A 17,204-nucleotide genomic window follows, 5' to 3' on the forward strand; every position below is an offset into this window, starting at 1 on the left:
AAAAACAATCTGCAGCATTAACCCTTGAAGCTAGGATCATGAATTTTCTTGTGCTTAATCCTCACGTCATTCCCCATCGAACGGGCCCATCGCGTCAGGTTCTATTGGGTAGTCGACTATCCATGTCCGCCGACCGGCTTGTCTGTCTGTCTGTCTGTCCCGAGCATAGCTCCGTGGGTTTTGATCCGATCCTGATAAAATTTTGGTGGGAGGTTTATATCATGATGTAGTTGTGTTTTCTTGAGAATGGGCGTGGTGCGCCTATTATGGGCGGAGCCACGCCCATAAAACGTGTTTATAGGGGGTAGCCAATTTCAATTTACATCTTCTCCGAGGGGGTTTGTCGAATCTGGCAGGGGTTTCGGTATTTAGTTAGCCCTATGGCACCTGCCATATAAAGACTCCCCACGGAGCTCGATTTTTCATTTTCGTCCCAAGATCAAGGTCACAAGATCACGAACTGAGAAAATTGCGAATTTTGACATAAAAAATCATACAACCGCCCAAACTTTGAGAGCTAGGATGACCATATCTTTTATGCATAATCTTGAGGTCATTCCCCACCTAAAGTCTTGACACCATTTTTCTCTATCTCGAACCCCTTGCCCGTGGCGCCCCCTTCAAGTTTGTTTTTACGCTGATGTCATCAAAGTATGGATAATCCGAGGAGTGCGAAATGCCATATAGCCTATATGACGTTATATTGTTCCTGGAATGTTCCAGAGGAAGTTTTGCACCAAAGGTCATAATCCTTGACCTTTGACCTTTAAAGTTCACAAAGGTCAAATTTTCAAAGTTGTGGGAATCGAACCGGGTTTTCGACTTTCTTCGACGAACTAACTCCATTAAGCCATAGCACGTATCCTGTTTCCTTATTTTAATGTCCACAACATTGTTTTGTGACCTTTAAAGGTTATGCAAAGGTCAAATTTTGAAAGTTGTTGAACAAAACCGGGTTTTCGACATTTTGCAGCTAACCTGTCACTCGTACCACATCATATTGATCATTTTTATAACTTGGTCAAACATTTCACGTTGTCTCATCCTTGACTTCTGAAACAATCTACCTCGTCAAATACCGTTCGTGAACCATCGTCGTCTTCAGACTTGTCATTTTCAGCATTCGGTGGTGCTTGTGGAGCAGCAACGCCTTAAAAATATGCCTTATTACCCCGCACATGTAGCGCAAAGCAGAGTTAAGCAATTGGTTCACTGTCTTTCCGCAAGCTCGCCTGTCAGTCTCTGATCAAGGAACTACCAAATTTCAATTGATTTTTATATTTTGAACATTGTATAACATGAATCAGAACATGAATCGGCACACCATCCTGCAGTTTAGCAGTACTTGGGGTCTGAGTTTGGCAAATTGTACAAAATCTCGTCCTGAGTGTACATTGAAACAGAGGCACACTGGACAGGGAGCTTGGCCCAGTTTAATTAGATTTGACAGTTTGGTAACAAATTTCTCAATGGTATGGTTCAAAGCTTGAATAGCTCATTCTTAAGTTCAAAGCTTGAAAACCTCATTCTTAAGTTCAGCCAGATAAGACTCGCACCCTTGGCGGCAAATTGTTGTGGCGCCATACGACACATTTAATTAGATTTTCGAGTCCAGGTATCAAACTTGTATTTTCAGATTTCTCCCCTCCTACTAAGAATGAAAGCATGACTCAAAAATCAATAAAGGTCAGACTAATTTGCATTAAAATGCATTAATTAGCTCTAATTAAACCTCTAATTAGAAACTAAAGCTGTAACAAGACCCTACATGTAACAAGAATCATCTAATAAAGAACAAAAATAGGATCGCCTGTTCTGAAGCCCACCTGGATCAGGAGCAACAGTCACTCAAACCCCCCATAGACACCCTTTGACTCTGAATTTTTTTAATGTTGTGAACAAACTTTGGTACATCAAGGGTGATGAAGGTTGTGGTCAAGTTTCATTGAAATTCTGCATGTCGTTTGGAGAAGAGAACAAATACCTATTTTAAGGGATCAACCCCCCCCCCCCCCCACTCTGTATTATCCCTTAATAAGCGCAGATTTTGATGCAGTCAATGCACTTTGGTTCATCATGGGCGAAGAATGTTGTGGTCAAGTTTCATCAAATTGTTTGTGTCGTTTCGGAGAAGAGAACAAATCCCTATTTGGGGGTTGGGGGGGGTCAAAACCCTCTTGTAGACCCCTTTAATGAGTGCAGCTTTTGATGCGGTAAACACACTTTTGTACATCATGGGTGATCAAGGTTATGGTCGTTTCATTAAAATTAGGTGTGTCATTTCGGAGAAGAGAGCAAATACCTATTTTGGGAGGTCAAATCCTCCCCCGTAGACACCCTTGAATGAGCGCAGATTTTGATGCGGTCGATACACTCTAGTGCATCATTGGTGAAACAAGGTTGTGGTCAAGTGTCATTGAAATTTTATATACAGTTTCAGAGGAGACAGCAAATACTTATTTTTTGGGGATCAACTGCTCCTCCCCCCACCCCATAGACTCCCTTATTGAGCACAGATTTTGATGCATTCGATACACTTTGGTACATCACTGGTGATGAAGGTTGTGGTCAAGTTTCATCAAAATTGTGTGTGTAGTTTCGGACTAGAGAGCAAATACCTATTTGGGGGGGGGGGGTTCAACCCCCCACCTCCCCTGTAGACCACTTCATGAGTGCAGATTTTGATGCGGTCAATACACTTTGTCGGTACATTATGGGTGATGAAGGTTGTGGTCAAGTTTCATGGAAATTGTGTGTGTAGTTTTAGAGAAGAGAGCAAATACCTATTTTTTTGGGGGGGGGGTCAAAACCCCCCATGTGAACCCCCTTAAAGAGTGCAGATTTTCATCTGGTCAATACACCTTCGTTAGGCAACACGTATGAAGCTTGTGGCCAAGTTCCATCAAAATCGTGTGTTTGGTTCAGTGATAATGACTGAGGTGATTAGGGATTGACTCACTGACCCACTGACTGACTGACTCACTCACCTACGGACACTGCTTGATTGCATAAGCTCACCTCACCTCATAAGCTCACTAAAAATAAATCAGACTAAAGGTCTGAAGAATCTGTTAAAGTTAGTTGGCAGTTGCTGTAATGAAATGTATTAAGTGGTAAACATGTTTGACAAAATGTCTGCAAACGTCTCAATGAAACTACAGCAAATGGATGTACTGTACATGGTATGATCGGCATCTGAAATTGCATCAATGGTCAGTCATCTTCATCATCCGATGATAGAGACCGTCTGTCATCACTGTCGCAATCACTGTCATTTTCCAGTTTGTCATCGAGCTTGAGCTTTATGGGGAGATGCAGACCCTCGGACCAGACAATATCGTAGCAACAATCTGATAGCTCCCAAACCTCTTCCGGGGATTGATTGATTTGTTTCTCATGAGCATGTGCCCACATCCTTGCCATAAATGCTGATCGCTGGACATGGAGAAGGAACTCCGCTCTACACGGTGGTAAACTGCTGGCAGCAATCCACTTCAATATGTTGATTGGATTTTGGGGTTTTTTGGATGGGCTTTATCAAAGGAAAGAAACTGAGCATGATTCAATGAGGTCTCATTCCTGAAACCGTACATGCTGCACATGAATATCTCGATGGCATGCAATGCCGTTTCATCGACTTCCGTATCACAAGCCAAAGTGGTGAACTCCTCCCTGAATCACTCACTCACCTTCAGACATGTTGCTGGTCGAACTTTCCACAGCCGAACAAAGGCTGATGTGTCATCACACGTGGTGAGGGCAGTGTACATACTTTGTCCTATTTTCTCCACAATGGAAGAAATATCCACAAATCTCCATTTTGCTCTGGATCCACGTCGATACAAATTCTGGCCCGATGTATGTGGCAGTGGAAAAGTAGTAGTATGACAATATCGGAATCTGTAGCCCTCATAGCAACGTTTACACTCAACTCTGGAGAAGTCACGATTTCTCTAATGTGGAGACTCAAGCATTTATCTGCTTCATGATGATTGCATAATAGCACCTCAACCTCCTCTGCGATGACATGATTGTTCATCGAACTAATTTGTCAGTGTCGCCGAAGAAATCCTGGCAATTTGAGAAAATGGGTCCTGATTCACTTTTTGCCTACTCTCTTGATAACACGTCATGCAGTTGATGCTTAAAGAGGGTGACTTCAGGACGTCACTTAGTTTTGGATGAACTTATTCTGGGCCAGTGATGGAGTACACAATGCCATCGGAACCTCTCTTCTCCCGTTCTCCATCCTTGGTTGATGGAGTTGCATAGCTATCGAATACTATGTCATTGTGCCGATGACATGGAGCAGTAATTTGGACCAGGATGTATCCTAGCAGGGCTACCATAGTTGAGAGGTATATTCAGAGGTAAAGTGTGCAATAACAAGTTTCTCTTAATAAAGCAGGCATCAACTGGTGACTGCTCTCCAGATTCAACTTGATCCAACAAGTATTGAAGAAGTTTACTCTTTGCTCTTTTGGCCATGGCTTCATCTGTGCAGCACAAAGACAATGCCACAGCAGTCAGACAGGACAGCACGTGCTGAAGATCAATTTTTCTGTTTCTGTGCCAAGGTGACAAGCCGTCCCAGTAAGTCATGCATGTATTTCAACTTGGTGGCTTTCTTATTTGTTGCCTATTTGTTTTTTGACACAGTCACATTCAAAATTGAAGATTTTGTTTCTCTTGATCAGTTGTTCAAAGTGAGCAGGATCCTATATGCAGGCCTTGTGAATTCAGCATACTGCCTCTCTCCCTCCTGGTGGAATTAAAGGAAGTACTCCTTCACAGCCATGCTGGATGCTTTACCTGTCTGGATATTGTACAGCGCACTTGTGAGGGTTTATCTGAATGGATTGCATGAGTTTTCAATGTCACAGATTATCTTCTCCAACTCTCCACTGTCTCTTCTAAGTCGTCCATTTTCTGTCCTTTCTAACAACGACCGAGTTGGGTGAAGAGGTGATTGTGACATGACGGATCTTTACATCTTGTAATGAGCAGAGAGCATAGGAGGTGATGTACAATGCAATAGTAGACAAGGTCCTCGGAGAGTATGGTGAGTATACACAGAAAACACAGAGGGGCGGACACAGTGAGACTACAATTCTGGGTAACGTATGTCTACTACATCCAAGACTAACATACGTTTGATCGGACTGTTCAGACCAACAACAACGACTTATTTGTGGACATTTTCTCAAGGATTGTTGGATTGTTCTTCATTACCAACCATGTGAACTACACGTGCTGGATGACCAGATACTGTACGTTAAAAATCTGCGGGATATGGAAAACACCCACCCCAGTGTTCAAGCTGTCCCTGAGAAAGGCACTTTCACCATGAGGAGAAGCAAAAATCACTTCTCCAGATGCCCCAACGATCTCACACCTCAACAGACAGAAATGCTGATGCCACATTGAGAATGACAGGAATTTCAGCAGCCACAAACAATTACAATGCACACCTGCAATGAATGCTGACAAAGTCTCTCAGAGCATCAATGGTTACCACCACCAAGCACACACACACACACACACACACACACACACACACACACACACACACACACACACACACACACACAAGTTTATATATAATGTATATATATATATATATATATATATATATATATATATATATATATATATATATATATATATATATATATATATATATATATATATATATATATATATATATATATATATATATATATATATACAGTGGGGAGAACAAGTATTTGATACACTGCCGATTTTGCAGGTTTTCCCACTTACAAAGCACGTAGAGGTCTGTAATTTTTATCATAGGTACACTTCAACTGTGAAAGACGGAATCGAAAAAAAAATCCTGAAAATCACATTGTATGATTTTTAAATAATTAATTTGCATTTTATTGCATGAAATAAGTATTTGATACATCAGAAAAACAGAACTTAATATTTGGTACAGAAAACTTTGTTTGTAATTACAGAGATCAGACGTTTCCGAGAGTTCTGAACCAGGTTTGCACAGACTGCAGCAGGGATTTTGGCCCACTCCTCCATACAGATCTTCTCCAGATCCTTCAGGTTTTGGGGCTGTCGCTGGGCAACACAGACTTTCAGCTCCCTCCAAAGATTTTCTATTGGGTTCAGGTCTGGAGACTGGCTAGGCCACTCCAGGACCTTGAGATGCTTCTTACGGAGCCACTCCTTAGTTGCCCTGGCTGTGTGTTTTGGGTCGTTGTCATGCTGGAAGACCCAGCCACGCCCCATCTTCAATGCTCTTGTTGAGGGAAGGAGGTTGTTTGCCAAGATCTCGCGATACATGGCCCCAACCATTCTCCCCTCAATATGGTGCAGTCTTCCTGTCCCCTTTGCAGAAAAGCATCCCCAAAGAATGATGTTTCCACCTCCATGCTTCACGGTTGGGATGGTGTTCTTGGGGTTGTACTCATCCTTCTTCTTCCTCCAAACACGGCGAGTGGAGTTAAAACCAAAAAGCTCTATTTTGGTCTCATCAGACCACATGACCTTCTCCCATTCCTCCTCTGGATCATCCAGATGGTCATTGGCAAACTTCAGACGGGCCTGGACATGCGCTGGCTTGAGCAGAGGGACCTTGCGTGCAACGCAGGATTTTAATCCATGACGGCGTAGTGTGTTACTTATGGTTTTCTTTGATACTGTGGTCCCTGCTCTCTTCAGGTCATTGACCAGGTCCTGCCGTGTAGTTCTGGGCTGATCCCTCACCTTTCTCATGATCATTGAGGCTCCACGAGGTGAGATCTTGCATGGAGCCCCAGACCGAGGGAGATTGACTGTTATCTTGAACTTCTTCCATTTTCTAATAATTGCGCCAACAGTTGTTGCCTTCTCACCAAGCTGCTTGCCTATTGTCCTGTAGCCAATCCCAGCCTTGTGCAAGTCTACAATTTTGTCTCTGATGTCCTCAGACAGCTCTCTGGTCTTGCCCATTGTGGAGAGGTTGGAGTCTGATTTGTTTGAGTGTGGACAGCTGTCTTTTATGCAGATAATGAGTTCAAACAGGTGCAGTTAATACAGGTAATTAGTGGAGAATGGGAGGGCTTCTTAAAGACAAAACTAACAGGTCTGTGAGAGCTGGAATTCTTACTGGTTGGAAGGTGATCAAATACTTATTTCATACAATAAAATGCAAATTAATTATTTAAAAATCATACAATATGATTTTCAAGATTTTTGTTTTAGATTCTGTCTTTCACAGTTGAAGTGTACCTATGATAAAAATTACAGACCTCTACGTGCTTTGTTAGTGGGAAAACCTGCAAAATCGGCAGTGTATCAAATACCTTTCTCCCCACTGTATGTATGTATATATATATATATATATATATATATATATATATATATATATATATATATATATATATATATATATATATATATTCTTCTTCTTCTTTCGGCTGCTCCCGTTTGGGGTCGCCACAGCGGATCATCCGTATGATCCGCATAGTGATTTGGCACATGTTTTACGCCGGATGCCCTTCCTGACGCAACCCTGGTCGCCTCTTACGACACAGGGATATGGTACACCTATTTTAACCGGGGTATACACCGGCCCAGTATACTGGTACTCATTTCACCGACCTCGGAAGGATGGCAGGCTGAGTCAACCCCCTGGTGTATTAATTCAGCGGCCCAACGGGGTTTGAACTCAGGACCTTTTGGATCCCAATCCCCTGCCCTAACCACTGCGCTAACACCAGGAGATATATATATATATATATATATATATATATATATATATATATATATATATATATATATATATATATATATATATATATATATATATATATATATATATATATATATATATATATATATATATATATATATATATATATATATATATATATATATATATATATATATATATATATATATATATATATATATATATATATATATATATATATATATATATATATATATATATATATATATATATATATATATATCTCAGGAATGTGAGGAATGAGCACAGTCGATGCTAAAAGAACCCTTCTTGAGGAGAAGATTATTCTGTGCCATTGAAAACTCGTGCAATCCACTCAGTGAATCCATCACAGGTGTGCTGTGTCATATCAGCCTTTGCTACTGGTTTGTAACAATTAACAGGTAATTCAATTAACAATTAACATTCACATTTCCCCATGCTTGGAGGAGGTTCAATAGGCATGTAGAGTTGCCAGGAGCTTGAATTCTGAAATAATTTGCTCTTTAACTTTTCACAGCTGATGAAATAAGCTTCTACCTGTTGTGCCCTTCTGAAGGAAGATTCTGCAGCACTTGACAATTTATAAACCTTAATTTCTCAATTTTGTGCCATGATTCCCCATGGGCAACACCTTCTATTAAAACTACACCTACTGCTGCACGAATGTTTAACGACTCGGGTCAAGTCTAGCAAACGGGAGGAGGTTGGTGTTGCAGTTCTCGAAAGTGCATGCCTTTAAGGCAATGGCATCCATCATACAGTGGTCCCCAGGCAGTTATTTAATTAATATACGTGCAGTTAGACCTTTCCCTCATGTCTTATGGGTCAAATGGGATGAAGTGCGTTGTGTGGATCTCATAGTTAGGTCTGATTATATCTCTATCTTCATTCAAACTGTTTTCCTCTTATTCCTGAAATAAATTCAAGCAGGCACCGCACCCAGACAGCCGCTTCTGAAAACCACAGCAACATCCTCCATGATAAGAATGCGTCCTTGCGGAGACCAAAGGAAGCATAAACTACACGATGGAAAAATCCTCTGCTGCAAGTTACGGTGCCAAGGGGAATAGTCGGACCATACATTAAATCACAATGCCGTACAGGACGCGCACGGTGCGCTCTTTTCAACCCTAATTATATCCCATCCTTTCCTTCAATCCATTGCACATTATGGGGCATGAATAGCGCACCTCTTCATTCAGGTCTGCACGCTAATTACAATGTCATATTACCATCACACAGTACGGGGCAAGAATAGCGCACCTCTTCATTCGGGTCTGCACGCTGATTACAATGTCATATTACCATCGCACAGTAAGGGGCACGAATAGCGCACCTCTTTGTTCGGGTCTGCGAGCTGGTTCACAACGGCTTCTTACCGTCAATATTCGCACGTAACCGCGGCCACCAATGTCTCCTGCAGATGGCAGACATTCTCCCGCACCTCCGCCTCAATGCAGCCGCCACCAAGCAGAGGCATGTTGTATGGCCCGGATCGCTCGGGCTGCATAGCATCCGAATGAAGCAAGCGCATTGATCAGCGCCAACTGCAGTGTGCGGGGGTACCCGAGCGGGCAAGTGGGGCCGACGCGGCACTCGGCCAGTTGCCCGAGCACGGCCCGTGAGTTCAGTTCAAGGCAATTCATATCACGGAGTTCGGAGCGAGACAGTTCCACAGCTTGGCGAAGTCTAGCCGGATGTAAAACAAGGCCGCCTCCGGCCGTGGCGGCCGGGCCGTGCGGTGGCCGGGGCCCAATGGGAGTGCCCGATTTAGCTGATGATGCATCGCTTTGGGGCGGCGCCCCGCCCTGCACCGCAGGGCCTAAAAGGACTGATCACAAAGCCGTCCGTAGTCGTCGTGGTCATCCTCATCATCTTTGCCTGGCCTTGGATCCATCTCTGCATATGCCTGCTGCTCGGTAAGTCCCGTCTGCCACTCCGCCCACTCACTCTCGATCTCCGCCTTCTCTGGAATCTCCACCCCCCCACCCTTGGCTCCACCCACCCACCTTCTCCGCCTGCCTCTCGCTGCTGGCTCTACCCATCTGCCTGGCTCCGCATGCTTGACCTCGCCTTCTCCATCCACTCACCGCTGGCTCCACCTACGGTCCTCCCTCACGCCTGACGGTCTCACCCATTCTCTGGAACGGCACAGATGCTGTGCCGGCGCCATAGCCAGCAGGAAATGACGCGCCAACTGTGAAGGAGGGATCGTTCAGCGGAGCGCCTCCTCCTCCCGCCCCCCCCCCCCCAAAAAACGTACTGCGCAGCACAGTCAGTTAACCGTGTAAGGTATGACGAGACCGTTAGCCTCATCTCCTCTCCTTTTTTCTCATTAACTCCGCTTTATTGTGGTGTGTGTGTGTGTGTGTGTGTGTGTGTGTGTGTGTGTGTGTGTGTGTGTGTGTGTGTGTGTGTGTGTGTGTGTGTGTGTGTGTGTAATGGCGCCAGTCCGAGCTTTAAGTTAAGATTGCAGAAGGTATATGAGTATAGGTTTGCTCTGTGTCTGCTTTCGTAAGTTTTTGTTTTGTTGACACACCACACATTTATTTCTATTTCTGCTTTACATACAACAATAAACCACCTTCACTGTGTCACATATTTTTCCTCGCCTGCCTGTAATAAATCCTTATGTAGAAATGTTCCCAGCTCGTTTTCGTCTTTAACTTCATTGATCCAGCATGGTCTGTATCCTAGCCCAGCCGAGCCGGGACTTTATTCCCAAAAATCCGTTCTTTTAGCCGGTACGTTCCTTGGCAGTGTTGCTCGGCTGCATCTAATCCAGTAAGGTGACCCGGTTCAGACAAGGCGTACCGAGGGCGTGTTCCCCTGTAATTAGGTCACCTGATTATATTTTTAGGTAACCGGATAAACCTTAGATGGAGGACCCTAAGTCCCCAGACAGGGGACATTCCTTCCAGTCACTTTTTTTTTCCCTTTTCGTCCTTTTACTCTTTTAGTCCTTTTAAGACCCTCTTGAAATTTTGCACCCTTTAGACCCCTTTACGACCCTTAAGATACCCCTTTGACCTTAAGACCCCAGCTACTATTGGAATTTGCCTTCTCTTCTGTACCTTCATAGCCCATCAACCTTTTAGATTATTGGACCCCTTAAGACCACTTTAGACTCTTTAGATCCTATTCAACACTTAGACCCTACAGACCTGTTGGACTGCTTAAACCATTTCATTAGACCTTTTAAACCTCTTCAACCTTTTTGAGACCCTTGAAACCTTTTTAGACCGTATAGACCCATTAGTTCCAAACTTCTATTGGGACATACCCTTGAGACCTTTAAACCTTATAGACTTTAGGTCCCTAAAGTCCCTTTATACTTTTAGACCCTTTAAAACCTTAGAAATTAAAAAAAATCTGTTGTTAGACCTTTTAATACCATTTAGACACCTTTAGACATTTACATTATTTAGATCCTTTTCGACCCATGAGACCAGAACTACTTTTGGAACGTACCCTTTATACCTTGAGATCCCACAGACCTTTAGACCCCTTATGACACTTTAAATTGCTACAGGCCCCATAGACCCCTTACATCTGTATAACCTTTTTACCTTTAGACTGTTTAGAGTCTTTATAGGCTCTTTTTATAGTGTTTTCACCCCTTGACCCTTTAGACCATTTTCCCTTTCGACATTTTAAGACCCTTTCAACATTTTCGACCCATCAGGTTCCTCCTGATGACTGCATCTTTGATCTTTACTTCTTCGGGTTCCTTCTTGGTTTTTCATTTGATTATGTATGTTCTATATCCTGATGCTGTGTGGACTGTGCTTCCTCACTGATGGACCTCTGGTAGCTTGTACACGTTGCTGCGTTTGAGCTGGGGAGTAACTGCTGAAATCTATCTGTCTCGTTTCTTCCCGACATCTTTGTTATTTGTGCCTTTCACATTTCTTTCAAATTTTTTTTCTCACAATTCTCTTCATTCATTCGAATTCTTGTTTTTTCTTCTCTTTCATCTCCTTTACTCTCTTTTCCTCTCTTTCATTATCAATCTCTCTCGAAGAAGAATTTAATTATTGCAGAAATTTTTCTGTAAAGCTCGTTTGGCTGTGCCTCGATGGGTTTGAGTCTCGTGGAGTAGCGGCTGAAACCTGAATCCTATCCAGGTTCATACTGGTGACTCCGTCTTTGCTCTTTACTTCTTCGGGTTCCTTCTTTGTCTGTCATTTGATTTCGACCCTTACACCTTTTCTACCTGATAAACCCTTTCAACCCCTAAGACCGTTTTGAGCCTAACTACTGTTGGATTGTACCCTTTAAACCCCTTATATCTCAGAGACCCTTTAGACCCCTGATAACTCTTTAAACCCCTCTTGACCCTTTAGACCTTTACACCCATTCAACCCCTTAAATATGTCGACCCTTTAAACCTTTAAACCATTTAGACCCCCTTTCGTCCTTTTAAGACCATTTTAGTCCTTGTATGACCCTTTTAGTGCCTTTTAGACTCTTACACCCTTTGGACCTCTCAGACCCTTTACACCCTTTTAGGGTCTAGAAGGGTTTAATGGTCCTTTAACTGGACAAAAATTAATGGAACGTTTTTCATCAACTCAGGACCCGCTTCATCCTACATAGTTTTCATTGTGCGAATACAATCGTGTTATCAGGCCTTTCAGCCCTAATTTTACATCAAATCAAACTGAAAATCAACTTTATCACCAAATGCACCCCAACTACGACAGCCCTCCATCAGGAGACGAGCATCTGTCCTACTTGGAAATATTTATTTTTCTTTATTATTTAATGTATCATTTTGATGGTATCATTGCATGAAGGCTTTTCAGCACACATTTAATTTTAGGGTTTTGTATTTTGTATTGAATTGCATGTCTTGAAATACTCTTCTGTTACCTTTTTCTTTCTTTTGATATTGGTTTCAAAAAAATTCTTCCCTTAGCTCTGCGGCGTGCAGCTAGTCTACGGAGCCGAAACGACATCATTCAGCCTGCACAGGATGGGGATGACCAGTTTACAGACATATCCTCCATCGGTGAGAAAATGCCCATATTTGTTGAGAAAAAGCTCCCTCCACTCTTTGAGTTCATGAAAGCTGATTATGATATTTGCATATTTGTTGCAATCTGAAAATACTTTTGTCGTTTTTAAACTTTACTGACATTTACAGGACTCACAGAGACACATTTTCCTTTATATCATTACACTCTCTTCGAAATAGCTGGATATTGTGACAGAAAGGACTTCTTCCCTAATAACGTGGTGATTATGCAAATAATCTTCATATCGATTTTATTTTCCGACGGAATGGTGCAAAGGTAGGGCACTTACTTTTGAGCTGTCTAATCTGGGTTTGATTTTCAGCTGATGATAAACTGTCAGGTTGGCACATCACAGGCAGCACATTGCATTATTGTGTCTTTTTTCTTATTTTTTGTTTACAAAGTCAAGGCTCGTGGAGGAGCCAGAACATAGAATGTATCAGGACAGAACAGAACAAAAGGAACAGTCGAAGTACAGCGGGTAAACACACCAATAGCATGGTTGAAGGACAAGGCCATGGTTTTGGATGGGGGATGATCTGGGATGGTGGTGAACAGCTGTTTTGAAGACTCAGAGGGTAGAATGAGATTGAAGAGAATGTGGAAGTTGGTTCCACAGGTGTGGAAAAAAAAAAGGATGAAATGAGTGGAGGTGAGTAGTGATTCTGGATTTTGCCAGTTTTGCCAGAAGGGGGTTGCTTGGGTGGGGGTGGGGGGGGGCACTGAAATATGAAATAGCAGAGAGTGCAACAAAGAAAGGAGGTGCGAGATTATAGAGAGACCACCTACCTGTCTGCGATGTGAAAGTCCTCAGCTCAGAGACTCCGCTTAATCGTGGGAGATTCCGATGATATTGAGGGCCTTGCTGTTCATGGCATCAACCTGGGCAAAACTGTTCGACAGGTGTGCCAGTCCAGAGGAAAGAGCAGTACTCCAAGCTGCAGATGAAAGCCTTGTAGGTGGGTAATAGTTCAGGTGTGCCAAGGAAGGACTTTGCACGACAGAGGTGGATAAGAGTTAGAAGTTACTCCTGATGAAGCTCTTACACGAGCCTCAAGTTGATATACAAAAAATTAAAAAAAAAAAGAAAAAGTGTGGTTTGCCCAAGATAGATCATAACTGATTGTGAAGCCTAAAAGTTTGAGTGACTGAACTTCTTCAAGAGGAAAAAAAGAAAGATTGGAAAAATAAATTGGCCGTTTTATTCTACCTTTTACATTGTTGTCCATCAACATCATCTATTGTTTTTATCTTGCCTTCCTCCACACAGCTGTTGCGGGTTTTCCCCTCTGCAACTACAAGATGCCATGAATGCTAAATGCAAACATCGGCCAAAACCAATCCCTCTGCCAAGCACTCTTTCCATGTTCCATTGTGTCATCGCATTCCAAAAAGACATTCTTCTCCATAACCTGGCAAAGCTAACGGTCTTGTACACCTCAAGTTGAGATGCACTTTAATGATCCGTCAGCCTGTTTGGCATCACAACAGTTGATCTATATTTAATGAGTCGTATCATGTTTGCAAAGAGCCTCCAAACACGGGGTTTCGCTTGTTTCCTATGGAAACGTGAGACATAGATAACCCTAATTATTTTATGGCTTTTATCTCCAAGGAGTTTATCAATTTGCACACTTCCTTCACACACATTGAAACCTACAGGTTTTATAAGGCGAGTCCAGTGCACTCATCAACCCACTCATCAGTGATAGGCTGTCACTTGACCGAGGCTGTCTTTCAGATGGATGTTAAGCCGGGTGTCTCATCTGCTCGCATTAGTTAGGGGATGATCAAGATCACACGTTGTCTTTCATTAAGAATTGGTGTGTTATCATTGACACATTGAACAAATTCCAAATTTCTGCCTAAGATTGTGGACATATAGTGTTTTGGTCTTCATGAATATGCCTTGCCGGCAGGTTAAACTGCTTTTGATCTCAGAGTGTGGTTGCTGTGCAGCTGTAAGTGTTACACAACAAACAAATTAATGTTCCCACGTGTTTCCATTTCACAAGTAAATGGCCATCTTAGGTGATGATGGGAAAACCAACAGTAACTTGTTAAATTTTTACTACAGAAAAACTTATTATTCCAATATGTTTGGACCTTTATATGTTGTTCCAAATCACTGTAATACTAGATTAGTTAAAAGGAGCATACACAAATAACACTGACAAAAACTGGATGGAATAATAAATATAACTTTCCTTTCGCTTTGACTTTTTTGGATGAAATAATTAGTAGTGTGTCACATATGGGATCCAATCACATCCTAAAATATCTAAGCTTCATTTGAATGAAGGTACCTAACTCAAGTCCTGTATTATTAAACAATATGCATTTTAGCTTGACTTCATCAGACAACTTCCGAGTATTCCACTTGACTTTTTCACAGGCTCCCCCTTTGCGAGATCAGCCCTCAAAGGCGGTGGCAAGCCTGACCAGCTCTCTTGCTACTTACGACGGAAAGAGAAGCACTGCCGCTTCTTTGTGAGACACATCGTCAAGTCGCAACCATTTTTCTGGATCGTGCTCTGCCTTGTAACACTCAACGCAATATGTGTGGGTGTTGTGCATTACAACCAGCCTGAGTTGTTAACCACCTTCTTATGTGAGTCAGTCTCTGTGTTTGTGTAGACACACACCTTTTTCTGAAGCTCACAGTGACACAATACCATGATATATCACTTGTCCTGAATGCATCACTTATACTCTTTTTGACAGGTTCCATGGAGTTTGTTAAAGTTTCTACATGAAGCTTTACAAAAACATTTATACACATGATTTTTGGCATTAAGAAGAACATGGAGAATTTAGGCCAAGCAAGGTTTTGCATGTCATATACAAGTGCTATAGAAAATAAACACCACCTTTCAAAATTTTCACCTTTTGTTGCCTTACAGTCTGGAATGAAATTGCATTAAATCAGACTTTTCCCACCTTCATTTATACATCGTAACCCACAACTTCCAAGTGCAAAACAAATTATACAAATTTCAAAAAATTAATTAAAAATACAAAACTAGAATATCTTGGTTGGATAAGTGTCTATCCACCTTATAATAGCAATTGTAAATTATCTCAGGTGTAACCAATCACCTTCAAAATCACACACCAAGTTAGTTGGCCCCCACCTGTGTTAAAATGTGGTGATTCTGGTTATTTTAGGCAAAACCAGCTGTTCCTGTAGGTTTCCTCTGCTGGGTAGTGCATTTCATTGCAAAGACTCGACCATGAACACCAAGAAGCTTCCAAAAGACCTCCAGGATAAAGTTGTGGAAATGCACAGATCAGGGAATGGGAATAAAAAATATTTCAAAGGCCTTGAATATCCCATGGAGCACAGTCAAGAAAATCATTAAGAAGTGGAAGGCGTATGCTACCACCAAGACCCTGCCGAGATCAGGCCGTCCCTCCAAATTGGATGACCAAGCAAGGAGGAGACTGATCAGAGAGGCCACCAAGAGGCCAATTGCAACTTTGAAAGAGGTACATGTCTTTATGGCAAAGACTGGTCACTGTGTGCATGTGACAACAATATCCCAACCATTCCACAAGTCTGGCCTAGATTGTAGGGTGGCAAGAAGGAAGCCATTACTCCAAAAAGCCCACTTTGAGTTCCATTTGAAGTGTGCAAAAAACCACTCTGGAGATTCTGAAGACATGTGGCAAAAAGTTTTGTGGTCTGATGGAACCAAGATGGAACTTTTTGGCCTAAATGCAAAACGTTATGTTTGGCGCAAACCAAACACAGCACATCACCCAAAAAACACCATCCATACTGAGAAGCACGGTGGTGGCAGCATCATGTTATGGGGAAGTTTCTCATCAGCAGGGACTGGGGCACTTGTCAGGACAAAGGAAAATGGATGGAGCAAAATACAGAAAAATCCGAAAGGAAAACCTACTGCCCTCTGCAAGAAAGCTGAAATTGGGACGGAAGTTCACGTTTCAACATGAAAATGACCCGAAGCACACAGCCAAAGCTTCACTGGAGTGGCTAAGGAACAAATAGATAAATGTCCTTGAGTGACCCAGTCAGAGCCCTGACCTAAATTCAATCTAAAATCTGTGGCATGACTCGAAGATTGCTGTCCACCAACGCTCCCCATGAAACTTGACTGAGCTCGAACAGTTTTGTGCAGAAGAATGGGCAAATATTACCCCATCAAGGTGTGCAAAGTTGAGAGAGACCTATCCCAACAGATTCTCAGCTGTCAAAGGTGTCAAAGGTCAACTGTCAAAGGTGCTTCCACCAAGTAGTAACTCAAGGGGGTGGACACTTATCCAATCAAGATATTTTAGTTTTGTATTGCTAATTAATTTTCTGAAATTTGTAGAATTTGTTTTTCACTTGGAAGTTGTGGGTTAGGATGTATAAATAAAGGTGAGAAAAGATCTGATTTTATTAAATTTAATTCCAGTCTATAAGG

The 17,204-nt window shown here is 42.2% G+C and overlaps 1 protein-coding gene across 16 annotated transcripts in view; it reads left to right on the forward strand.

Moving 5' to 3' along the window:
• Nucleotides 1-17,204, forward strand: part of LOC147026688 (voltage-dependent N-type calcium channel subunit alpha-1B-like) — a 592,527-nt gene that overhangs the window by 261,696 nt on the left and 313,627 nt on the right. For all 16 annotated transcript variants that reach the window (XR_015058466.1, XR_015058468.1, XR_015058470.1 and 13 more), the window contains exons 11-12: nucleotides 12,672-12,764; nucleotides 15,167-15,382. Coding sequence is in view for 10 of the 16 variants with exons in the window: in XM_085882404.1 (XP_085738530.1) it covers nucleotides 12,672-12,764; nucleotides 15,167-15,382 (309 nt within the window). In the remaining 6 variants the exon portion in view is untranslated. The remainder of the gene's footprint in view (nucleotides 1-12,671; nucleotides 12,765-15,166; nucleotides 15,383-17,204) is intronic.

Source organism: Eptatretus burgeri, chromosome 5 (genome assembly GCF_056783735.1).
Source record: "Eptatretus burgeri isolate ZD-2024b chromosome 5, Ebu_testis_v1, whole genome shotgun sequence".
Lineage (NCBI taxonomy): Eukaryota > Metazoa > Chordata > Myxini > Myxiniformes > Myxinidae > Eptatretus > Eptatretus burgeri.